This window comes from Phyllobates terribilis, unplaced genomic scaffold (genome assembly GCF_046119375.1).
Source record: "Phyllobates terribilis strain yellow unplaced genomic scaffold, ASM4611937v1 Scaffold_7__3_contigs__length_470593459, whole genome shotgun sequence".
Classification (NCBI taxonomy): domain Eukaryota; kingdom Metazoa; phylum Chordata; class Amphibia; order Anura; family Dendrobatidae; genus Phyllobates; species Phyllobates terribilis.
The window spans coordinates 316932152-316958423 of NW_027362767.1; the positions used below are offsets into that span (position 1 = coordinate 316932152).

General features: G+C 46.5%; 1 protein-coding gene across 1 annotated transcript in view; it reads left to right on the forward strand.

Annotated features, from left to right (window-relative positions):
• Nucleotides 1-26272, forward strand: part of GAB3 (GRB2 associated binding protein 3) — a 176110-nt gene that overhangs the window by 75843 nt on the left and 73995 nt on the right. Inside the window, exon 2 of the mRNA XM_073641097.1 lies at nucleotides 9577-9880. Coding sequence (XP_073497198.1) covers nucleotides 9577-9880 — 304 coding nt within the window. The remainder of the gene's footprint in view (nucleotides 1-9576; nucleotides 9881-26272) is intronic.

A 26272-nucleotide genomic window follows, 5' to 3' on the forward strand; every position in this document is an offset into this window, starting at 1 on the left:
ACTTGCAGGGAAGTAGCGAGTGGACCACAAACTCACAAACGGAAGTACAGTGACAACGAGCAGGAGTTGGGTACGAGTTCAGACTCTGCAGAAAAAGGAATGGAACGGACATAGAGAAAAAACAGGTAAAAGATAGGAGAGAGTTCAGACTGGAACTGAGTGTACGGAGGAGACCGACACTGCAGCGGGATACAGGAGCGGGTCTGGGAATACGGCCCCCAGAGAGGCAGGACGAACAGGCAAGGAGCGTGTTCAGACTGGCCTGGAAATACAGCCTCCAGGAGGGCAGAACGAACAGGCAAAGAACGAGTACAGACTGCAGGTTAAGGTACACAGATAGGACACAGTACAGACATGGGAACAGATACTGCAAGACAGGTAACATAGACAGGACCTGGCATGTCAGAGACAAAAGCCAACTGACAGGGCAAGATGCTCAGGCATCAGTTAATTGGGGCAGCTGATTTAAATACCAGGTGATAGACAGCAATAGGCTGAGGACGCACAAGGGGTGTGCCTGCAGCAGGTACAAAAAGCAGGAAGTGATCGGGCGCCGCCCTTAAGCAGCAGAAACAGACACAAACAGACAGCATGGAGGGAAGCCAGAGAGACGCCCTGGACTGGAGATCAAGTACGCGCTCTTGCACAGTGGAAGATGGACCACTATGCAAGGACGCCGCCAGGTATGTTACACTGACCATCACTGTACAAAGTATCTGTAAGATGTCATAGCGGCAGGTAATTATGGTCAGGCCCCCGCTGAATGCAAAATGATGTCTACATGCTCTCTGGTGCTTCAGCAGTGTGTGAAATAGGGCTGGGTACGTTTTTCATTTTTATTTTGCCAACCGTGAATTGAATCTCAATGGTTGAATTCGCGTGAAACCGTGAATTTCAGGAAATTTGACTTGAACTTGATCCTCCCTGAATTGAGTCCTGCATCTCTATTCAATACTTACTGTATGTATACGTGGTGTAGCCCTATTTTCAGATGATTGCTATACATGAGGACATTCTACTTACCTAATAGACAGTGTTGGTTGCTAGTGCAGGATTTTTAGTAGAGAATGTCCCATCATGATGGTGGATAAAGGTTGAGGACCGCGTATTTGGACCTTTAACTGTATTAAATTGATTAAAACTGGCGATACCATTGACACCTTGACATCTTTCTAAAAGATTCATCATTGGCTTTGTTATCGAAGTAACAGTTTTTTTTTGCTGTTGTTTTTTTAACGAAGCCTATTAACCCCTTCTGCCCGAACCTGTTTTCACCTTCTTGACCAGGCTAAACTTTACAATTCTGACCAGTGTCACTTTATGTGGTAATAACTCTGGAACGCTTTAACATATCGTATTTTATGATGGTGGTAAATTTTGGTTGAAAATTTTTGCATTTATATATTCAGGTCTCGGCTATCACTTAAGCCGATCTCCCGGCTGCGAACGTTCGGGCACCACCCCTGTGCCAGCACGATTGCCACGACGTACCAGTACGTTCATTTGCGGCAAAATAGGACGTACCGATACGTCCAATGTCGGGAAAGGGTTAAATAACAAAAGTGTGAATTGAATTATGCGGCCAAGTAGGAGAGGCGTTCCTAACATCTGGCCACAAACAGGTTTCTTGTCTTCGAAATCTAGTAAGTTACAGAGACCTATTTCCTCACCGTAGGCCGTCCAGTTGTGGGTATCATCTTTGCAGCTTCATTTTGCCCAATTTCCTGTTTTTGCTCTCCTTTTCTCTATTTTTTTTCCACTCTGTGCCATCATGTGAGGCCTGACGGTTAGATATGCCGTTTGACTGTTAGTGACCTTTTGGGTTCTGTGGTATTTCCAAAGTGAAACGAATTTAGTTTCATGGAATTGTGAAGTGCATTTGTCTTGGCTCTTAGAAGATAACACACTTGGGTAGTTTAGACCAGTTCTGAGACTATGGATGAGGGTATGCTACTTGAAGCATTCCCATTAGTTTCTTTTTATTCTCTAAACCTGTGCAAATGTTAGTGTAGTGTCAGTGTGTTAATACACTCACCGATCGGATGGTGTCCAGCGGCGTTCTGCTCCTCTTCGGAGTCACATGACGGCGATTCAGACTCTCTGGGCCGTGCTGCGCTCTATGCGAGACCCCAAAGTGGCTTTTGCAATGTAAGTCTATGGAGAGTCAGAACAAGGCTACATAATCTTATATTGTAAAAGAGACCCCTGGCTCACGCAGTGTGATCTGGAGAGTCTAAATCGCCATCATGTGACTCAGAAGAGGAGCAGAGCGGTGCTGGATACCAGTGCAGACGGCGATCGATGAGTATATTAACACACTGACACTAAACTACACTAACATTTACACAGGTTTAGAGAGTAAAATAAATTAAAGGGAGAGTTTCTTTAAATTGGCAGCTTCCTCAGAAATATATAATTTGGAAGGGATTGATTTTTACCAGATTATGCATTTCTTAAAGTAATTTACACAATACAACGACCAATCATTTCCAAAACTCAAAGAGGAAAATTTATGAAGGGTTGTGCCAGAATTTAACATAAATCCAAGCAGAGATCTGTGCAAGTTAAAGTGAATCTGTCACCAGGTTTTTGCTACCTCATCTGAGAGCAGCATAATGTAGGGAAAGAGACCCTGATTCCAATGATGTATCACTTAGTTTACTGGGTGCGGCAGTTGTGACGCAATTACAATTTTTAGATGTAGGATGTAGAAGAGCTGAGAAAGCTAACCCCGCCCACACCAGGCTCTTTATGTACATTGTCTATTGACAGTGAGCTGCTAATCAGTGCTCGGGTGTGGTCAGACCAGGGCTCATGTGAGCTGTAGTCCAGGCAATGATAATCTCCTGCTGATAAAACATTCATTGTAGCACACAGCCTAATAAGTGACACATTGCTGAAATCAGTGTCTCAGCTCCTACATTATGCTGCCCTCAGATTACATAGCAAAATCTTCTGATGGATTCCCATTAATAGCTGACATAGATTTAAATTGCTGGCACATGAACTGCCCTAGATGTCTCAAATGTATTAAGTGCTGTTCACCTAATAATAAATTTGGCACATTTCATGTTATTGCTCCCAGGATAGTGAATAGTTTTTTTTAAATTCAGGCAATAAAATAGCAGTTTGCACGTTTACATGGCAGATTTAGCAAGCTGTGGATTTTGTTTCGAACCCTTCTATAAATAAGGTCAGCTGGATAATACTTCTCTACTATATATATATATATATATATATATATATATATATATATATATATATAATTCCACATCATTTACACTATATAAGGATATGATTTTCCTACAAATACGGGTCTGGTTTATTATACAACTCCAAAATCTTCATCCGTCTTCATCCGTCAAATATTTTATCGGTTTTCGGTTGCATGTAAAGAAAGCTTAAGTGAATAAAGACCTAAACAAATAATGTTCTATAATTTTCCTATATGCTTTGTATTTTGAGTCTGTGCAGTTTTCAAGATCTCTTCTTGCTGGCAGGGAGTAGAAACCTTTTTTCTTTACTTACTTTCTGGCAGTCATAATATGTGCCTTCAAGGATAAATTCACACTAATGTGAATGTGGACGATTTTTTTCTTATTTCTCATCTGTTTGCAACCCGTTGTTATAAAGCAGCAGTTATTTTACATTTAGAAGACTAAATACAGTTTCCAATGTTAAAGAATTGCAATATATGCAAAAATTGGAATTTTTTTTGTTGCACACCCATAAATTTGAAGCCTCAAGTCTCATATGACACACAGAAGAAACCAGCGGATTTTTGTCCATGAAAAAAATGGCACCGATCAATCTTCCATTGATAACTATATTAAGGATGTATATTGTTTTGCATAAGATCTAATCCGTTCCACTAAATCACATAAGATCCTCTGTTACAGCTCAGCTACAAGTGAAACTTCCACTTTAATTAAACATTCTTCGAATTGAAACACTTTTTTTTTGAGAGGTCAAAAGAAGGGGGACGCTTTCTCCTATCCTAAAAGCCACCTGCGTGTCTCTGACCACTTCCTCTACAATCAGCTGCATTTTCAACAAAACCCTTAAGCCGAGGGCAACAATACTACTCTTTTTTTTGTATTTTAGAAAAGCTTCAAAGCTTACACATGTATGTTGGACCCTTTCCATGAATGCTATTAGTTCTGAAAGCTTATTTAATTTTGTCAAAGGGTGAATTTGAATTTCCTGAGAACATCTGCTCAGATTGTGCATTGTGCAAGTGTATTCACTATAGAGATATATCAGAAAAAATGATGGCTACCCTGACCTTATCTGAACCTGAAATCACACATATGACTGTGAACTGTACCATCAGAGGATCAGAACTGTATGCTTGATTATCATCCAAACAGATTGAGCAGAAGTTTTTAATAAAGAAATTCAAATGCATCGTTTGATTTCCCCATCCACAGATTTGGGGGATTGTTACCCAGCTCATATACACAGTAGATTGTCAGTAGATTCCGATTAAGGCTATGTGCACACCTTCAGGATTTGAATGCAGAAATTTCTGCAGCGTTTCTGCATCTCTTGGCAGGAAAAATACTGCGGAAAAAAATGTGCGTTTTGCCGCAATTTTGATGTGTTTTTTTTAATGCGTTTTTGTACATCAATGAATGCTTTTTGGACCCAACCAGCCAGATTCTCCATCAATTATGTTTTGCACATGAAAAATTATGAATTTCTGTGGCCAAAAATGCATATATTTCTAGGATACATAAGACCCGGTTAGTTTAATAAAAATGGGTCATTGCTAAAAAGTTTCTGCAGGTTGCACTGTATTATCTGTCACAATCAGTGGAAAGCTGGCTGCTATAGAAGTGATATGTCTTGTAGTGTAGGACTGCCGTCTAGGGCCTCTAATATCTTCTATTTCCAGAAATGTCTTTATTCTGTGCTGTGTAATTTGTTTCATGGTTGAAAGTATAGATGGTTTGTAATGTTATTGTGTGGCCTCTTTTTTTTTTTTTGGAAGAAAATGACTTCTCCTTGGTCTTTTTCTTTACAGTGGTTCATTACCGCTCTATCCAGTTTCCTCTTTTTTTATCAGTAAGTCACAAAAGTTTCACATAAGCCAAATGCACTGAAGTGTCTTCTTGGGTTTTCTTTTTGCCTAAAACCGTGCACAGAGATGTGTAAGGAATAATATCCTGATGTGAACAATGCCGAAAGTTTTTCCTGCACATCAGTTCTGAAGTATGGCAGGAAAGAACGGATGGCAGCTTATTATATTATGAGAACAATTTAAAAGAAGCAAAGAATATTGTACAATTTCATTTTCTTTCTTTAGAATGACCACCAGTAAAAATATTTAAAGGGAATCTGTCACCCCCTGGCACTTATCTGACCTCTAATATGGGCATACAGGTGACAGAAATGTAAATCTATACCTACCTGCAGGCCCAGGGACTGGAAGAAATCCCCATCTCCTGAGTTAATTGCAATGTTTCCCCCCTCCCCTGCACGTCACAGTGCCTGGATTTGGCTGCTGCAGCTGCACATCACAGGGCACTGTGACATGCAGGGGAGGGGGGAAACATTATAATTACCACAGGAGGCGGGGATTTCTTCTAGTCCCTGGGTCTACAAGCCATCAGAAACCAAATTGAATAAAAAGACATTTCACAGCAACAAGACCTCTAATATGGGACATACAGGTATGAATAGCTTTACATTTCTATCACCTGTATGCCCATATTAGAGGTCAGATAAGTGCCAGGGGGTGGCAGATTCCCTTAAAGTGGGTCAGTCCATATGCATTTTTAAGGAATATGGATATATTTGGGGGAGCACGAATTTAGAACCTCCTATTTGCCACCCGTTCTAACAATTGACTCTCAGACTGCACTACCCTAGATATTAACAAATGTATCAGTAGTGCACCAAGAATGTGTTACCATTATAGAAATATGTACTATAAATATCTTTGATTGCATCTACAACTTCATAAACATGCCCGTCTTTCTTGATCTCGACCATACTGTTGTGATATGGGGTTTATCTAGTGATTCATTTAAAGAGAACCTTTCAATGGATTTTTAATTAAAACATTTTTAAATGTAATTTAAAATTTAATTAAAGAAGCACTTCCACCAAATTTTTTATCCTCTTAATATATTGCAGTCATCATATTATATAGCACGGTGTACTTACAATTGCTCATTTTGCCTTTCTACACAGATAATTCTTCTCTTTTCTCTATGTAGAAACAGGAAGTGTCTTGTCCCTGCATTTATCATTCCCCTCTTCAACTCCTGACCCAGCTGCTCCCCCTGCCAGTTCCACTAATTCTGAAAGTTTTTCTTTTTTTTCTGTGCCCCTCTGTTCTAAAGTTATGCCCCCTGGAAGTAAAGATGCCAATTTTCCTTTCAACCAACTGGGAATACACAACAGAACTTCTCTGTAGGCGTTTGCTTTTTTGCCTCTTTGACACACTCTATGACTGGTACACAGCCAGTTGGTTGAAGGGAAAATTTACATCTTTATTACCAAGGGGTATAACTTTGGAACAGAGGGGCAGAGAGAAAAAAATGAAAATGTAATTAGTGTAAGGCTGGGGTCACGCGAGTGGATGAAAAAATCTGTCCAATTTTCATCCAGAAAAGTGGGACGATTTTTTCTCACTTGTCATCCGTGTACAATCCGATTTTTTTACTCAGCAGTTATTAATCCTTTACAGCACTATTTACAACCTCCTATGTTACAGAATTACAATGTATCCGTAAAAAGCGGATGCCACTTCTGTATGGCATCCGATTTTTTTTTTTTCTCGCACCCATTCAATTTCTGAGTGAAATTGCAGCATTCTGAATACAGCTGAAAAAAATACACAGACCTGCACTGCCTCATTGAATAACATTGGTCTAAGTGCAAATCCCTTTTTTATCAGATTGTACTCGTCCGAGTTGCTTGTGTGAACGAGATCTTATAGTGGCGATTGCGGGAGGTGCTTCAGTGAAAGCTCCACTTTAAGACAATTAATCAAGGATCATGGTGTGTACCTATGGTGTTAGTTACTGTGGTTGCCCCTCTTGTATTACATCCGCAATGAATAGGTTTTTGATACAAGAAAACATTAGCTACTCCGTAGGCCTGCACTTGAGTAAATCACCTCTAGTGGATGAAGTCGTCATAAATATCTTTACATGAAATATACAGTATAAACATCGGAGCCTCTTTATTGTCTACGTCTTCTGAACGCGAGCTGCGTGATCCTGTACAGATGCCGTAATTGGTGACATGTCTATTCTCTCCGAAAGGGTCTGCTTCATGTTCGCCTGTTCATAACAACGTTTATAACCGTCCTATCACACGTTGCATTTCAGCCCCGAGTACTTGTGATCTTCGCTAACTTACCTGGTTACTTATTAATTTCCACTTCTCTTTTTTTCGCACAATATTTCTGGGAATTCTTTTTTTTTTTTTGTTCCTCTTAGCGTTTTACGGATTCATTTCTATTTTGGGCATGGTCTTTTACTGTCATTTATTTTTATACGTTCGTGTGGATTGTTCGCGTTAACCAGTTCCCCATGTAAATATGTTTCCGATTGTTCAGTAACAGTGTTTGTGTGAATTTGCTTCCAGCAGATTTGGAGGTTTCTGGTTTAGATCAGTCAGTGTTAAAATATTATTCCAAGATCTAAGACTTAAATTTACTGTCGTTTTTCATGAGTAGAAGCTACAACTCCATTCTTTGTGATTGACTGTATGAAGCGTATGAAACCACTGTATACCGTATATTGAGCAATCACTTCTAGAGAAATATTTGTGTTTTTTTTTTGTTTTTTTTCTTTTTACTTTATTTTAACGAGAGTTTAGCAAAAAGATTTGCAGGACCCTGATCAACGTCCTACCATGCTGGTAATCCATGGCTGTTGGATCAGAGCACTGCGAACCTACTCTTATCTGCCAGCATTTCTGACACCTCTTCTAAATAGTAGGCCGTTAGCGGTGTTATCATTGTGGCATGACACACACATGACATTGCGCCGAGCCTTCTACTCAGAAAAGGCACCGAAGATGCCAGGAGGTAGGAGAAGGATTGCACCGCTCTAGTCCAGTAGCCACAGGCCATTGATGTAGCCACTGGACCACAGCTCTGCAAAGCTCCTTCTATCTGCTGGCAACCTGTCACGCAAGGTGTGGGAAAGTGCAACACGAAGGGAAGAGGGAGAGGAAGCCCAAACACTAGGGAAAGGGGGAGTGGAGACCCCTAGGCAGATCTAATATCACCCTGCCTACCCTACCGTCCCTATATAGGTTCCACACCTATCGCTGAACAGGAACCTAAGCCCTGGATGTCCCTAGAGCTCAGCCCTAGATAGGGAGGGCAAGGGATGAGCACTGGTCAGGCCCCACTACAAACTAAAGACAACAAGGTAGACAAACAAAAGGGATAAACTTAGCTTGAGCAGACACCAGAGAGATAACGCCAACTGTCCTCCAAGGGCACCAGAGAAGAAGCTAGCCAACTGCTAGTGCTCCAAACCTGCACAAAGGTACATAGAAGTATCACCGGTGATTCCCTGGAGCAAACAGAGTGTTTTTAACTCCCAGGCAAGGGTGTGTCAATTAGCAGCAGGAGGGAGGTCACCGCTGGGTCCTAAAGGCAGAAGTATTAAGAAGGCGTCTGTAATGCCAAGCGCAGTGACCTTCTACAGCTAGATCCAGAGCAACTGTCTATTACTCCTGACACACCCGTGACACAACCATGCCATCTTTTCTGATTAGTAGGCCTGGAGTGACGGCATTGTTTCGGCATGACACACAGATGCACATTGTGCCAAGCCTACTAACTAAAAGAGGTGCTCCAGATGCTGGTAGGCAGGAGGAGGTTCGCAAAGCTCTGGTCCAGCTGCCACAAACTACCATCGTGGCCACCGGACCAGAGCTCTGCGAACCTCCTTCTACCTGCTGGCTTCCTGGGCATCTCATCTGATTTTTGCCCTACGCCACAATATTGTTGCAGGGTGACACACACATGATTTCGTGCCTACTAATCAGAAAAGGTTCTGGGGATACCAGCAAGCTCTCGACTAGCACCCATGGACTAGCAACATGGCCACTTGACCACGGACCCATAATTCTTTTTGCTCACTTTGAGTTTTAATCTTTATTTTTACAAAATTTTAACAGTTTTCAATTAAAGAAAAATATAAACATTTTCACCAAAACTACCCACCTCTTGGATAGACGAAAGAGATAAACATTACATTTTATCTCAAAGGAGGAAAAGAGCAAAGAAAAAAAATATCTTTTTGCTAATATTCCTGTTTTAAGTCCCTTATATAGAGACCCCAGATTTTAACAAATACTTGTTTTGTTTTTACTAAAGAGTAGAAAAAATATATATATTTTTAAATATGTGATTATTTGCAGTGGCACAGCTAGCACACATAGTTTACCTTGATTTGTATTGCAATGACGTGATGCAATAGAGTTGGAACATGCCAAAGCATTTATATACCCGATAGTGATAATGTTGACGAATAGAACGTTCCTATCTTGTATCCAGATAATTATGATTTAGTTAAAGTCTAACGTTCTTGCTTTCTTCAGGTATGGCGAAAAAGGTGGTTTATACTACGACGGGGAAGGATGAGCGGAAACCCAGATGTATTAGAATATTACAAGAATAATCACTCCAAAAAACCCATCAGGGTAATAGATCTGAATGAATGTGAAGTGCAGAAATACATTGGAGTTAACCTGATAAAGAAGGAATTCCAGAACAGCTTTGTGTTCATCGTGAAAACAGCTTTCCGGACGTTCTACCTTGTGGCCCGGACAGAGGAAGAAATGCAGAGCTGGATGCATAATATCAGCCAGATCTGTAACTTCGGACAGCTGGAGGATGGCACAGGTAAGGTTGAGGGTGACAGGGGTGACCTTGAAATCCTTTACAATATGAAGGAATAAAGTCACATATCGCCATAGAAATTTCTATAAAAAAATTAAATTAAAGTGATGACATGTTGCTGTTAATAAAGTTCTTTGCGACTTAATTACGTAGTGCCTTGCCTTAGGATAGGCCATCAATGTTTAATCAGTGGGGTTTTTCATGTGCAGCGCCCCTTTATTGTTTACACAGGAACAGAGACTGGTCCATGGGTCTACTACCACTGCCTGTCCCATTCCCTGACATGGTCCTGGAGGTCGGACTAAAGATAGGCCAGCAATGTTTAAGCTCTGGAGAACCCCTTTAAAGCTACAGTGTGACATCATTCCCTGTGTTATGCAATGTTGATGGATTAATATGAATACAATCTGACCATTAGAGCTTATATTGATATAGAGGGTCTTTTTCCAATACAAGAAAAAACACTTACGCGGCAATAGCTTATTTGCTGTGTCTGCCCAATTGACCGGTAATTTTGAAACATAATCCTTTTACAGGTCCATCATGCAATCTGATATTGTTTTTTTTCCTTATAGAGTAGTGGGCAGTAGTATACTGTCTCACAGTTTCTCCATATGGTATGTCGCCCCTTATTAAAGTTCTCCAGCTCATCCCTCGTCTCATCTATGCCAGCTTCCTACTCCACAGGACCTGGCCAGCAGGCACTCTACCCAGTTGGCATTATACGAGCGCATTCGATTATGCAGAAAACAATGTACTGGTGATTACAAATGGAGCAGAGTCTAAATGCACTGCACGGGATCAGAATACAAGATTAAAGCTGTATTTTTTGGTCCTTCAGGTTGCGATATTTTAACTCAAAGTGAGTAATGAGGTTTAAAGCTCTTTGCTGTATTATGGCTCTGTCTACACAAGTTTTATAAGGCCATATTGTACCTCCAAATGCCTCTGACTTCATACAGAGCTTTGTAGCATTCTCTATTAGAATCTACCATAAAAGCAAAGTTCTGTAATATGGTGTACTATAATGGCGCCATGCAGTACAGACTCTGCCGTGTACATTATGCCAAGAATCATACAGTAAATAGAAGCTTCCAGCTTTTTCATCACTATAGTATAGCATATTTCCCAGAAAACAGCAGTCATTTTCAGCCAACCGCTTGTGAGACATGGCCACCATGTGAGTTACTGATCAGATGCATAAACCATAAAACAAAGCCATGCCTTGCTTCAGTGTATTGGAGAATTACGTCACTGTCTCATTATTAGTAATTAATTATAATCCTATAAGTGGACAGTCTCACTGCCAGATATGTAAGGAAGTGGAGGTGCCACACCTTCTTGAAGAGATATGTGTTGTGATATAATGCATTGCACTGTTCAAAATGTGATTTTGTCTGGTTAGTATTTTCATGCACTTAGTTGGGAATATATAGAGTTAATAATTGGGACTAGCCCAGAATGGGAGGGGCTATGTGGGAAGACAAAAGACGACTTCCTGATAGTGAGTTAATTAGAATACAGTATTCAGCAAAGACAGACCTAAGGGCTGATAAGTTGGCAGACTGACATGTTATAGTGTGTTGTGTGTGAAGAGGGAAGACCACCGGACATCAGATAATACGTCCTAAGAGCCAAGGAAACGTGAGAGACAGATTTGACCGGTTGGAACCCGTCAAAGGGAGGCCACCTAAACGGTACAGAACTTAACCCAGGGAAAATAGAAGGCCCTCCTAAAGGGGATTGAACGAGAAGGAATTGTATCAGGAGGACCTTAGTGAATAGCTGTCTACAGTGAAAGGAAACTCAATTGTTTGTATTGAAAGGAAGCAATGGTCACCATATTGGGACTTAAACTCTCTTAAGGAGAACAGTGGACTTTCAAGGTTCTAGTGATGAGTCGTACGTACCGACGCATCTCAAGCACAAGGGTCCTCATTAGTTAGCTGGGAACTGAGAGTAGCAGTGAGTGGCCGCAGCTTTACACCTCAACACGTGCGGCATTCTCAGGGGAAGACTAAGACTACCATAGTTGTTTGCTGGATTGTAATGAGATGCAAGAGTGTAAAAAGCAAGAGAAATGAAGTGTTATGAAATGTAATTGAGAAGTGCACATGCCCGCTTAACACGAGAGAAACCTCTGTGAAGATACATGCCTATTATCTGATACACATAGTTCTTATCAGCTCCATGTTCAGTGAAAATACGTTTAATGTTGGACTTTGGTGTACCTCAATTCATTCCCTAACATCTGGTCCTGGCCTGCCCTATCTAGCGGCACCATGCCGTCTGCAAAGGCGTATTGCCCAGGTAACAAGGGCACACACAGCCAGGACCCCTATTTTCATGTAACACGCCGGGGCGTGAAACACACATACCTCGCCCACGGCTGCCGCCCCGCTCCACATTACAGATACATCCTGCTCTCGTGTCCACCGCTCATCATCACTAATCGGCCATTAGTCCACACAATGTACTTTAATAGCAATTACTGCTGGTTTACAACTGGATTGTTTTAATCAGACCACGCTCACCAGTACTTAGTGTTCTCGATGTATTTCTAGTGGTGACACTTGTTTCACAAGTGACATCATTGGAATGCTTGTTAACAATCCACTTTTGTAGAAGCCTGGTGATCATGGGCTTCACTTGGCGACAGTGTGAGGACAGACCAGTTTAACCACAAAAATTCCAGGCACTAGAAGGTCTGTTGTACATCGCAGCCTGGTAGTGTAGGTGGTAGTATGAGAATCTCCGCACATACAGTACAGACCCAAAGTTTGGACACACCTTCTCATTTAAAGATTTTTCTGTATTTTCATGACTATGAAAATTTTACATTCACACTGAAGGCATCAAAACTATGAATTAACACATGTGGAATTATATACTTAACAAAAAAGTGTGAAACAACTGAAAATATGTCTTATATTCTAGGTTCTTCAAAGTAGCCACCTTTTGCTTTGATGACTGCTTTGCACACTCTTGGCATTCTCTTGATGAGCTTCAAAAGGTAGTCACCGGAAATGGTTTTCCAAAAATCTTGAAGGAGTTCCCAGAAATGCTTAGCACTTGTTGGCCCTTTTACCTTCACTCTGCGGTCCTGCTCACCCCAAACCATCTTGATTGGGTTCAGGTCTGGTGACTGTGGAGGCCAGGTCATCTGGCGTAGCACCCCATCACTCTCCTTCTTGGTCAAATAGCCCTTACACAGCCTGGAGGTGTGTTTGGGGTCATTGCCCTGTTGAAAAATAAATGATGGTTCAACTAAACGCAAACCGGATGGAACAGCATACTGCTGGCTGCAAGATGCTGTGGTAGCCATGCTGGTTCAGTATGCCTTCAATTTTGAATAAATCCCCAACAGTGTCACCAGCAAAGCACCCCCACACCATCACACCTCCTCCTCCATGCTTCACGGTGGGAACCAGGCATGTAGAGTCCATCCGTTCACCTTTTCTGCGTTGCACAAAGACACATTGGTTGGAACCAAAGATCTCAAATTTGGACTCATCAGACCAAAGCACAGATTTCCACTGGTCTAATGTCCATTCCTTGTGTTCTTTAGCCCAAACAAGTCTCTTCTGCTTGTTGCCTGTCCTTAGCAGTGGTTTCCTAGCAGTTATTTTACCATGAAGGCCTGCTGCACAAACTCTCCTCTTAACAGTTGTTGAAGAGATGTGTCTGCTGCTAGAAGTCTGTGTGGCATTGACCTGGTCTCTAATCTGAGCTGCTGTTAACCTGCGATTTCTGAGGCTGGTGACTCGGATAAACTTATCCTCAGGAGCAGAGGTGTCTCTTGGTCTTACTTTCCTGGGGCGGTCCTCATGTGAGCCAGTTTCTTTGTAGCGCTTGATGGTTTTTGCAACTGCACTTGGGGACACTTTCAAAGTTTTCGCAATTTTTTAGTCTGACTAACCTTAATTTCTTAAAGTAATGATGGCCACTTTCTTTACTTAGCTGCTTTTTTCTTGCCATAATACAAATTCTAACAGTCTATTCAGTAGGACTATCAGCTGTGTATCCACCTGACTTCTTCACAATACAACTAATGGTCCCAACCCCATTCATAAGGCAAGAAATCCCACTTATTAAACCTGACAGGGCACACCTGTGAAGTGACAACCATTTCCGGTGACTACCTCTTGAAGCTCATCAAGAGAATGCCAAGAGTGTGCAAAGCAGTCATCAAAGCAAAAGGTGGCTACTTTGAAGAACCTAGAATATAAGACATATTTTCAGTTGTTTCACACTTTTTTGTTAAGTATATATTTCCACACATGTTAATTCATAGTTTTGATGCCTTCAGTGTAAATGTACAATTTTCAAAGTCATGAAAATACAGAAAAATCTTTAAATGAGAAGGTGTGTCCAAACTTTTGGTCTGTACTGTAGATTTGTTACATTGTAGAACTGCCATGGTAGGTGACGTGGAAGTATAGCCCCGGTCGGTTCATCAAGCAGTTTTTGCTACAATTATGTATAAAACTGCTGGAATTGTCACAAAATTTGAAGTTGCGCAAAAATGTAGCAACTTTTTTTTTTACGCCAGTCCTGGCCAGCTGCACCAACTTTTTTAAAAGTGCTTGGATCTCCAGTGGACCTTGGCCCAGCGCTCCCAACAAGTCCATCATAATTTACACCCCAAAAGTAGTGAAAATTACAAGAGAAATGTACGGCGGTCGCGAGCTGTAGGAACATTTCTGCCAGCGGCACATGGCAGTTTAGAGACACGCCAAATTCATTATGACGCAAACCCCTCTTATAGTGCATCTTATTCCAGCTCTCTCTTCGATAAGATTGTCGTACAAAATGCTGTTCTTCTTCTGGATCACAAAATGATCAGTAATAATCTTTCAGTGTGCACAGGCTGCCATTGTTCTCGGCAGCTCATGTCCTGTTCACACAGGGTGATATGCTGCCGATGTCGACGATCTTTTTGGGGAAATCAAAACTATTTTACTAATTTTGCTCATTTGTTGGGTGATTGACACCCTGATTACACTGAAGGATTATTGTGTTCCTACAAATGCTAATTTCCGATAAGCAGTGTTGATGTACCTTTACTTACATATAGATTTTAAAGGGAACCTCTCAAGTGAAAACCTGTCATGCCGAACTTTGCCGGGGGTATTATGTTAGTTTCCTCCTAGCAGCAGGGGTGTAAGTGTAGGCACTGGGCAGGTTCAGAACTCTGTTAACCTGCATATATGGGGTTAATCTGCAGGTTAACAGCATTTTTTCAAGTGACAGGTTCCTTTTAAGCTCATGACTAGACAGTCACATTAGGGTTTTACAATAATATTATGCAAATTGCCTCTTCAAAAAAAAAGAGGACTTGAACTCTATAGCGCAACCTATTGGAAGCAGAAATCCTACAAGTCACAATCAACCCTTTAACAAGTCGTGCAATATGACCCAGGATAAAGATATATATATATATATATATATATATATATATATATATATATATATATGTATATATATATATATATATACAGTACAGACCAAAAGTTTGGACACACCTTCTCATTTAAAGATTTTTCTGTATTTTCATGACTGTGAAAATTGTACGTTCACACTGAAGGCATCAAAACTATGAATTAACACATGTGGAATTATATACTTAACAAAAAAGTGTGAAACAACTGAAAATATGTCTTATATTCTAGGTTCTTCAAAGTAGCCACCTTTTGCTTTGAAGACTGCTTTGCACACTTTTGGCATTCTCTTGATGAGCTTCAAGAGGTAGTCACCGGAAATAGTCTTCCAACAATCTTGAAGGAGTTCCCAGAGATGCTTAGCACTTGTTGGCCCTTTTGCCTTCACTCTGTGGTCCAGCTCACCCCAAACCATCTCGATTGGGTTCAGGTCTGGTGACTGTGGAGGCCAGGTCATCTGGCGTAGCACCCTATCACTCTCCTTCTTGGTCAAATAGCCCTTACACAGCCTGGAGGTGTGTTTGGGGTCATTGTCCTGTTGAAAAATAAATGATGGTCCGAGTAAACGCAAACCGGATGGAATAGCATGCCGCTGCAAGATGCTGTGGTAGCCATGCTGGTTCAGTATGCCTTCAATTTTGAATAAATCCCCAACAGTGTCACCAGCAAAGCACCCCCACACCATCACACCTCCTCCTCCATGCTTCACGGTGGGAACCAGGCATGTAGAGTCCATCTGTTCACCTTTTCTGCGTCGCACAAAGACACGGTGGTTGGAACCAAAGATCTCAAATTTGGACTCATCAGACCAAAGCACAGATTTCCACTGGTTTAATGTCCATTCCTTGTGTTCTTTAGCCCAAACAAGTCTCTTCTGCTTGTTGCCTGTCCTTAGCAGTGGTTTCCTAGCAGCTATTTTACCATGAAGGCCTGCTGCACAAAGTTGTTGTAGAGATGTGTCTGCTGCTAGAACTCTGTGTGGCATTGACCTGGTCTCTAATCTGAGCTGCTATTAACCTGCGATTTCTGAGGCTGGTGACTCGGATAAACTTATCCTCAGAAGCAGAGGTGACTCTTGGTCTTCCTTTCCTGGGGCGGTCCTCATGTGAGCCAGTTTCTTTGTAGTGCTTGATGGTTTTTGCAACTGCACTTGGGGACACTTTTAAAGTTTGCCCAATTTTTCGGACTGACTGACCTTCATTTCTTAAAGTAATGATGGCCACTCGTTTTTCTTTACTTAGCTGCTTTTTTCTTGCCATAATACAAATTCTAACAGTCTATTCAGTAGGACTATCAGCTGTGTATCCACCTGACTTCTGCACAACACAACTGATGGTCCCAACTGTTAGAACCTTGCTGTTAGGTTTTTTTTCCTTTGCTGGTCACATGACCTTGTTGGCCTATTTAATCCTGCTCCGCCCTTCTGGCTTTGCTGGACTTCATTGTATATCTACTTTCTAGCTAGCCTGTGCTCTGTGTCTTGCTCTGTTAGTTTGCTTGGTCTACGGACCTCTATGTTCTATCTATTTTGTTTGTTCGTCTGTCTGCTACTATTTCTGTTAGGAGGTGTCCCATATTCCTCCCAGTCCTTAGTACTTGTAGGGATTCCCTCCCCACATCTATAGGTCTCCGTACAGACTAGATTAGGACTTTAGCAGGTCTGATCGCAGGATCAGGTTCCCTGTTACATCGTAGGGATTCAGCTGAGTCTTATAGTAGGGACAGATCTCCTCTCTTTCCTTAGCTTTGGTAGCAGAACATAACACCAACCCCATTTATAAAGCAAGAAATCCCACTTATTAAACCTGACAGGGCACACCTGTGAAGTGAAAACCATTTTCGGTGACTACCTCTTGAAGCTCATCAAGAGAATGCCAAGAGTGTGCAAAGCAGTCATCAAAGCAAAAGGTGGCTACTTTGAAGAACCTAGAATATAAGACACATTTTCAGTTGTTTCACACTTTTTTGTTAAGTATATAATTCCACATGTGTTAATTCATGGTTTTGATGCCTTCAGTGTGAATGTACAATTTTCATAGGCATGAAAAGACAGAAAAATCTTTAAATGAGAAGGTGTGTCCAAACTTTTGGTCTGTACTGTATATATATGACGCGCCCCCTGGGCCATATTCTTTAGGGGAATACCCGGAGCCGGATCAGATGGGGGTTGTAGTCTCCGAGTGGCTGTGACCCGGTCCGTGCCCAGGGTGTCAAGCTCAGAGTATGTGGCAGTCCTACAGATGTTACAAAGTTCGTTATGTCGACCACGCCACCCGTTGGATTGCGGTCACTACGGCCGCCGCTGCAGCAGGGTCCGCTGAGGCTGATGGTGTTGGTGCAGCTTTAGATAGTATAACCCCCAACGGGAGGGGTATGGCCTCAGGGGGGTCAGGTGCAGAGGATGGGGGTTGTGGTGGTGCAGCGTAGATGTTAATTAAAGACAGAGTCGGGTTGTGCAGTTCAGGGTGTTTACTTACTGCAGATATTCCGGTCACTCCGGCCTTGAGTGACCACCCGAGCCGTGCTGCGTCCACCAGGTCCTGGATTCAGCCAACCCCCAAGTAAGTCCGGAGCGTGTCCCTGAGCCCTCCTTCTTGTCCTTTCTTCTGGCCGTCCCCACCAGGGATCCACCTAGGTCCAGCTCCCTCGGGCCTTCTGTTGGGAGACCCTTGGCCTTAGGTTCCCTGACCCTACACGCGGTTTGCCTTCAGGGTGGATGTGGTGGGTGGCCGTGGCAGATCCTGCCCACGGCCTCCGGTCTCTGGCTGAGGTGTGCTTAAGCCCCCACCAGTTTGGGATCCGGTACCCTATTGCCAACTCTTCACCCTAGGTTTGTATGTGGGTTCTCAGAGTTCCTTCTTGTTTCCCCCTCTGGGTCTCTCTTGCTCTCCTCCCTCACTCTCTCTTGGGCTGGGGCTGCTCTGCTCTTCTGCTCTCTTCCTCTCCTCTGGCTTCTCTGCAAAGACTGGCTGACTGACTGACCCTGTTCTTAGATGGTGCCCACCTTAAATACTCCCTCTATGTGTGAGCTCAGGTGACCAGCACCCAATGAGCTCCTATCTTTACCCAGGCTGCTCCCCCTATCTGCCCCTACACTACTGGGATGTACCACCCCCCTCCCACTCCAGCCAGGAACAGACTCGGTCGTACCTGCACATTTCTAAGTGGGAGTACCATTGGTCTGTTCCTCGGAAATGGGATGTGTGTAGTGCATGCAGCTTTCTGAGCTCAGTTCCACACTCCATCCTTACCCGGGAGTGGAATATCACACCTCTGGGTTGAGGTGCAATACCCCTGTAGCAGCCGAATCCTCAGGGTGCTACATTCCCCCCTGGTAAATCACAGCACGTCCTCGGGCTGTAAGATATAAAACATCATCCAAACATACAATTTTTTTTTTTTCATAAACAACATAATAAAACATATAAAACATATATATTAGCAGCATCATAAAACTTTTCATATTAACATTCTTGTTTCTGGTTCCTCCTCCGGACACTGTGCAACGTGTGCCCGGGAAAAGTGCAACAGTTTCTCTTAGAAAAATGGTTTTCCTATAAAACCGGTAGGGGGCGCTTTAGGAAGCGCAACTATTTACAAGGGGTAGTAGGGCCGCTCTCAGTCCTCGGCCAGCTAATGGGAATAGGGATGACCGCTCTCAGTCCTCGGTCAGTGGGCACGGGTTAACAGTTCAGTTCTCTGGTCCCAACGGGGACTATATTAGCAACAGTTCACTGTGCCCCGACGGGCAACTATATACAGCTTGTACTCTGCTGTACTTAACGACGGTGTCCTCCTGCTCTTTCTTTGTGGTTACCTTTAGCTTCAGACCCGTCCGGGTCCTCTTGCTCTTCCTCACACCGCAGCTCCTCCTCCGTCAGGCGATGCACATGGAGGGCGTAGGGTCCTTTGGCACACTTGTGCCGGGTGAAGGTGACCTCGTCCCCTATATACAGGTCACGTCCTCTGTGTCCCTCCGGTAGGTGGGACTCAACGTCTCTTCTTGTCACGAAGACGTCGCCTGGGGTGCGGTGATCTCGGATGAAGCCCCACCCGTGCTGCATATTAAACTTGATCACAGTCCCGGTGGAAGGGGGACCATGAGCTGCACGGGGACTCCTCCTGGCCCGGCTCTTCTGCTCCGCGCTCTTTATTTGGGCTTGTTGTTCCCGGACCCGCCTCTCTCTCCGCTCCCTCTCAAAGACCTCGAGCTGCTGCCGGCAGCACTCTGCACGCTCCGCTGCGGCTGCCCGAGTCTCCTGAGTGAACCCCATGAGGTCTTCTCCGGTGGGGTCCCACTCAAACTGTGCCTCCTCTAGCGGGGGCGAGGTCCTTTTTACGGGCTTTGGAACCGGAATCAGGGGCTCGTCTAGGGGTCTCTCTTTCCGGAGTCGGGGATGGTGAAACTCCGGTGGCCATATAAAGGGCTGCCCATCCGGGCACGTATGTTGGGCGAACAGATCTTCTCCCAGATGCGGCACTCTTGGTTTTATGGGCGCGGTGGTGGTGGCGCCCGGGTTGCCCAGGCCTTGCGGCCAGGCCTGGGGCACCTGGAAAGTGAAGGGCACCGTAAGGACGGCGGCGCCCTGGGCTACTTGGCCCTGCGACCAGGCCGGTGGCTCCGCGGAGGTAGGGGGCGCTGTTGGTATTGCGGCGCCCGGGGGTACTAGGCCTTGCGACCAGGCCGATGGTACTTCCTGCTTGGTCACGCTTGGGGTCGAGGCGTGTGACGTCACAGGGGTCGCGGCTCCCGTTTGAGGCCTAGTCTGCGGCGGTGACGTTGCAGCGACGGGCACGGCAGGGGATACTTCGGGCTCTGCGACGGGGAGCTAGGGCAGGTGCGCGGTTTCCCGGTTTGGGGTAGAGACGTCCCCTTTACCTGCCTCCTTTCGTTCGGCTCCCTTCTCGGCGCCGTCTCCGGCCTTCAGTCCTCCTGCGCCATCCTCAGAGGCGGTCTGTCTCCTCGTCTCGGGTGGCGTGCTCCGCTGACGGGTTCTTGTCTGCTGGGCCATCTCACGGCTCCACTCCGCCAACGTCTCCCGCTGTACCCGGGCCATCCTCCGTGCGAGGCCCTCCAGCGCAGTCTGTGCACACTCCCGATCTCGGGGGAGCTGTGCCAAGACCTCCACTAAGCCTAGTGGGGTCGTTGCTTCTAGCAGGCTCCTGACCAACGGGTCGGTGCTGCTCTGCTCTCCTTCCATTGTCTCCAGCAGGCTCCTGGCCAGCGGGCCGGTGCTGCTCTGCTCTTCTTCCATCTCCGGGTAAGCTTCTTCTGGACTCTCCTCCAGACGTCTTGTCTCCGGGTGCGCTCTCTCCAGACTGCTCCAGGCGACACCCATCTTTGTTCTCTTGTTCTCAGTCCTCCCACTTCGAGGGCGGTCCCGGGGCCACTTGGTGATTGTCAGCTCCAGGGGCAGTTCTTTCACGCTGACAGACACCTCTAGCATCACAGTCTCTGTTGGTGGGGGCGGTTTCCACTTTTGGCGCCATTTTCGGTCCTGGCCCACGATGGGAGGCGGCCTCTTGTCATCCTCTGGCACGCCCATAATGGCGTCCGCTCTTCCAAGGTGGGAAACCTTTGGAAATGGCGGGAATCGTCTCCCAGTGGCGGGAAACTCTGCAGATGGCGGGAAAAAGCTGTTAATGGCGGACAACCGGCGGGAATCGATCTGTGATGGAGTCCGATGGCGGGGACCCTCCGGAACCGGCAGGAGACTTCTTTTTGAGGTAAACTTGTTCTTCTCTTCAGGCACGCAGTACCCGGGTGTTGCGGGCACGTAATCCTGCCGACTACGCCAAAGTTGACGCGCCCCCTGGGCCATATTCTTTAGGGGAATACCCGGAGCCGGATCAGATGGGGGTTGTAGTCTCCGAGTGGCTGTGACCCGGTCCGTGCCCAGGGTGTCAAGCTCAGAGTATGTGGCAGTCCTACAGATGTTACAAAGTTCGTTATGTCGACCACGCCACCCGTTGGATTGCGGTCACTACGGCCGCCGCTGCAGCAGGGTCCGCTGAGGCTGATGGTGTTGGTGCAGCTTTAGATAGTATAACCCCCAACGGGAGGGGTATGGCCTCAGGGGGGTCAGGTGCAGAGGATGGGGGTTGTGGTGGTGCAGCGTAGATGTTAATTAAAGACAGAGTCGGGTTGTGCAGTTCAGGGTGTTTACTTACTGCAGATATTCCGGTCACTCCGGCCTTGAGTGACCACCCGAGCCGTGCTGCGTCCACCAGGTCCTGGATTCAGCCAACCCCCAAGTAAGTCCGGAGCGTGTCCCTGAGCCCTCCTTCTTGTCCTTTCTTCTGGCCGTCCCCACCAGGGATCCACCTAGGTCCAGCTCCCTCGGGCCTTCTGTTGGGAGACCCTTGGCCTTAGGTTCCCTGACCCTACACGCGGTTTGCCTTCAGGGTGGATGTGGTGGGTGGCCGTGGCAGATCCTGCCCACGGCCTCCGGTCTCTGGCTGAGGTGTGCTTAAGCCCCCACCAGTTTGGGATCCGGTACCCTATTGCCAACTCTTCACCCTAGGTTTGTATGTGGGTTCTCAGAGTTCCTTCTTGTTTCCCCCTCTGGGTCTCTCTTGCTCTCCTCCCTCACTCTCTCTTGGGCTGGGGCTGCTCTGCTCTTCTGCTCTCTTCCTCTCCTCTGGCTTCTCTGCAAAGACTGGCTGACTGACTGACCCTGTTCTTAGATGGTGCCCACCTTAAATACTCCCTCTATGTGTGAGCTCAGGTGACCAGCACCCAATGAGCTCCTATCTTTACCCAGGCTGCTCCCCCTATCTGCCCCTACACTACTGGGATGTACCACCCCCCTCCCACTCCAGCCAGGAACAGACTCGGTCGTACCTGCACATTTCTAAGTGGGAGTACCATTGGTCTGTTCCTCGGAAATGGGATGTGTGTAGTGCATGCAGCTTTCTGAGCTCAGTTCCACACTCCATCCTTACCCGGGAGTGGAATATCACACCTCTGGGTTGAGGTGCAATACCCCTGTAGCAGCCGAATCCTCAGGGTGCTACATATACAGTACAGACCAAAAGTTTGAACACACCTTCTCATTTAAAGATTTTTCTGTATTTTCGTGACTTTGAAAATTGTACATTCACACTGAAGGCATCAAAACTATGAATTAACACATGTGGAATTATATACTTAACAAAAAAGTGTGAAACAACTGAAAATATGTCTTATATTCTAGGTTCTTCAAAGTAGCCACCTTTTGCTTTGATGACTGCTTTGCACACTGTGATGAAAGCCGGCCGGTGGGTGCAGCTCTCTGGCGCCCCCTTACCTCTCAGGTCAGTCAAGGTACTGCACCTAGAGAAAGTAGTGCCAGGTAGCTGCAACCAGCGCAGGGAACACGGTAGTGTGTTATCCCTTCAACGTCACTACACAGCACAACTCGCTAGCGCCCTCTTAGCCTCAGGTCAGTCAAGGAACTGCACCTAGGATAAGCGGTCGCCAGAGAGACTGTCCTGTAACCTACTGGGTATCGGGGCCCTCTGTAGTGAGGGCGGTATATATATCTTCCTTGGCCGCGCCAGGAATATATATATCTGAACCTCCGACCGTCACTACCAGCCTTCCCCAATCCCCAGTTGGTATGCTGCCACCAGTCCCTATTTTAGATATACGCCCAGTCCGTGAATGGGCCTATATCGGGTCAGGAACCAACCCTGGGTAGCGTTTTGGCTTGAGCCGAGCTCACACGGACGTGCGTTCGTTATGCAGAATAAAAGGCAGGCCCACAATTACTTGAGGTAATTGATTATAATAATACACTAGATACACGATATACAACTAAATATACACAGGTATAAGGTCAGGCTAAACTATACAACAATGGAATACAACACACAGAATCACCACAGCATATCAGTTACCGGTTTCTTGATTTTCTTGTGACGCAGGGAGAGGATTCTGCGGTCGCAGGCACGGTTCTTTGTTACAGGCTGAGGCCTACCACCGCATGGTCAAACTGCTCCTCCCCTTGGTGGCCTCAGCTGGTGCTCAGATGTTCAGCACACCACTCTTGGGTCAAAAACTGACTTATCTCTTGTCTGTCCTGCTATCTTACCTGCCCCGTCCCGCCCACTGCTGGTGAGGTCAGCTGGCTCAGTCTCCACCCTCAGGTCTAACGTCGATCAGAAGCCCAAATTCTATGGAACCCAATAACTTCTTCTGGGATGGTCTCATGATACCCCCAGGGGTTCCCATGGATTCGGGCCGCCGTAACCGACCTTTTGATATCAATTATGATACCATACGGTCCTCAGGAATGGCTCCGCGCTATATCTTGGCTTCCAGAGCACGTACAAACGTCTACCGCGGAGGCTTGTGTGCGCAATGGCTCCGGGACGCCGTGATATTTTTTTTATTGGCCCATCCCACGCAACATGCGTGTACTATTCATGTTTCTATATCTTATGCCTCCATGCTTGTGACAGACAAAGAAACTAGTCCTATGGGACAAATGGTCAGGTACAGATAGACGAAGCACCCCCCCCTGCTGGCTGTGTTTCCTCTCGAAGTCTTTGAAGCTCCTAGCATTCAAGTGTTAAGTAGGCTTCTTATCTTACAGGAGCCTGGATGGGGGGAAACTATCTAGTTGACGTTTTAACAGAAGGTCCCAAGGGTGGGGGCTGCTGAAGTGTGGCCATCCCTGGATATGATTTATCATTACCAAGATGGCGGCTACAGGTTCATCACACCTCCCCCTATACGAGGGCGCGAGGGGGTAGCACATTCCTGTGTTCCCCCGGGCGTCCTTCTGCACCCTCCCCTTGCCGGGATAACCCGTCAGCGTTACCGTGGTCACGGCCTCTTCTGTGGCGAATGGAGAAGTGGTACTGCTGGAGAGCGAGGCTCCAGCGTAGCAACCTGCCATTCGACCCAGAGACCGTGTGTAACCAGCTGAGGGGGTTGTGGTCCGTCTCCACGGTGAAATGGCTCCCGTACAAGTAGGGCTGCAGACGCTGCAGGGCCCATACAATTGCCAGGCATTCTTTTTCCACCGTGGAGTAAGCCACCTGCCGGGGCAGTAGCTTCCTGCTCAGGTACAAGACAGGATGTTCCTGGCCTGTCGTGTGGACCTGACTTAGCACAGCACCGAGGCCAAAGTCACTGGCGTCGGTCTGTACCACAAACGGCCGGTCGAAGTCGGCAGCTTGCAGTACAGGGGAGCTACTTAGGGCGGCCTTGAGTGCCCCGAAAGCTGTCTCGCAGGCGACTGTCCAGTCGACTGCGACGGGCAGCTTCTTCTTGGTGAGGTCCGTCAGGGGCTTGGCCAGGGTGCTATAGTGTGGGACGAACCTCCTATAGTACCCGGCGGTCCCCAAGAAGGACATCACCTGCTTTTTGGTCCTAGGAGTGGGCCAGGATGCGATGGCATCCACTTTCCCCGGTTCTGGCTTCAGAACCCCCCCGCCTACCCGGTGACCCAGGTAGAGGACCTCACTCATGCCCAGCTGGCACTTTTCCGGCTTGATGGTCAAGCCTGCCCGGTGGATCCGACCGAGCACCTGCCGCAGGTGCTCTAGGTGATCCTCCCAAGTGGGACTGAAGACTGCAATATCGTCCAAGTACGCAGCCGCGTACCCTTCAAGTCCCTCAAGCAGCGTCTTGACCATCCGCTGAAAAGTGGCAGGGGCATTCTTCATGCCGAATGGCATCGCTGTGGACTCGTACAGTCCAAAAGGGGTGATAAAGGCAGAGCGTGCCCTTGCCGCGGGGGTCAGAGGAATCTGCCAGTACCCCCGGCTCAGATCCATGATGGTCAGGTACGTAGCCCCGGCCATCCGATCGAGCAGGTCATCGATGCGTGGTATGGGGAACGCATCGGTGGCCGTTACAGCGTTGAGCCCCCGGTAGTCCACGCAGAACCGTGTAGTTCGGTCCTTCTTTGGTACGAGGACTACAGGCGAGGCCCACGCGCTGCTGGATGCCTGGATCACCCCCAGCTTCAGCATCTCGTCTATCTCTTGGCGCATGTTTCCCTGCACCTCGAAAGAGACCCGATATGCTGAACGCCGGATCGGCGGGTGATCGCCAGTGTCCACGTCGTGGACAGCCATCTCCGTCCTTCCGGGCAGGCTGCTGAACAGCCCCCGGAAGGGGTGCAGGGTGGTCCCCAGCTGGGACCGTTGGTCCTCCGTGAGCTGGTGGCCAACCCCCACATCCTCGATGGACCCACCCGCCTTGGCTTGGGTGAGCAGATCCAGGAGGGTTTCTACCTCTCCTTCCTCGGGAAGGTTGCACACTGGGTGGGCAGTCGCTTCCCGCTCATGATGAGCCTTCATCATGTTCACGTGGAAGGCCTTCCTCCTTCCACGGGCGTGATCCAGGGTGACCAGATAGGTGACGGCGTTGAGTTTCTGGCGCACGAAGTAGGGACCTTCCCAGGCTGCCTGAAGCTTGTTCTGTGGTACGGGGACCAGTACCCACACCTTTTGACCCACCTGGTAGGTCCTCTCACAAGCATTCTGGTCGTACCACCGCTTCTGGTCGGCCTGGGCCTGGGCCATATTGTCCTGCACCAGCTTTGCCAAGGCCATCATCCTGTCCCGGTGGCGCACGACATACTCGATGACCGACACCTCGGGGGTGGCCAAATCCCCTTCCCATGCTTCCTTCACCAGAGCCAGGGGGCCCCGTACCCGTCGCCCGTACAGGAGCTCAAAGGGGGAGAACCCCGTTGAGGCCTGCGGAACCTCCCGGTAAGCAAATAGGAGGTGTGGGAGGTAACGCTCCCAGTCTCTCCCGTGGGAGTCGACCAACATCTTAAGCATCTGCTTTAAGGTGCCATTGAACCGCTCACACAGGCCATTAGTCTGTGGGTGATACGGGCTGGCCACCAGATGTTGCACCTGCATTTGCTTACAGAGGGACTCCATCAGCCGCGACATGAACTGGGTCCCTCGGTCGGTGAGCATTTCCTGGGGGAAACCCACTCTGGAG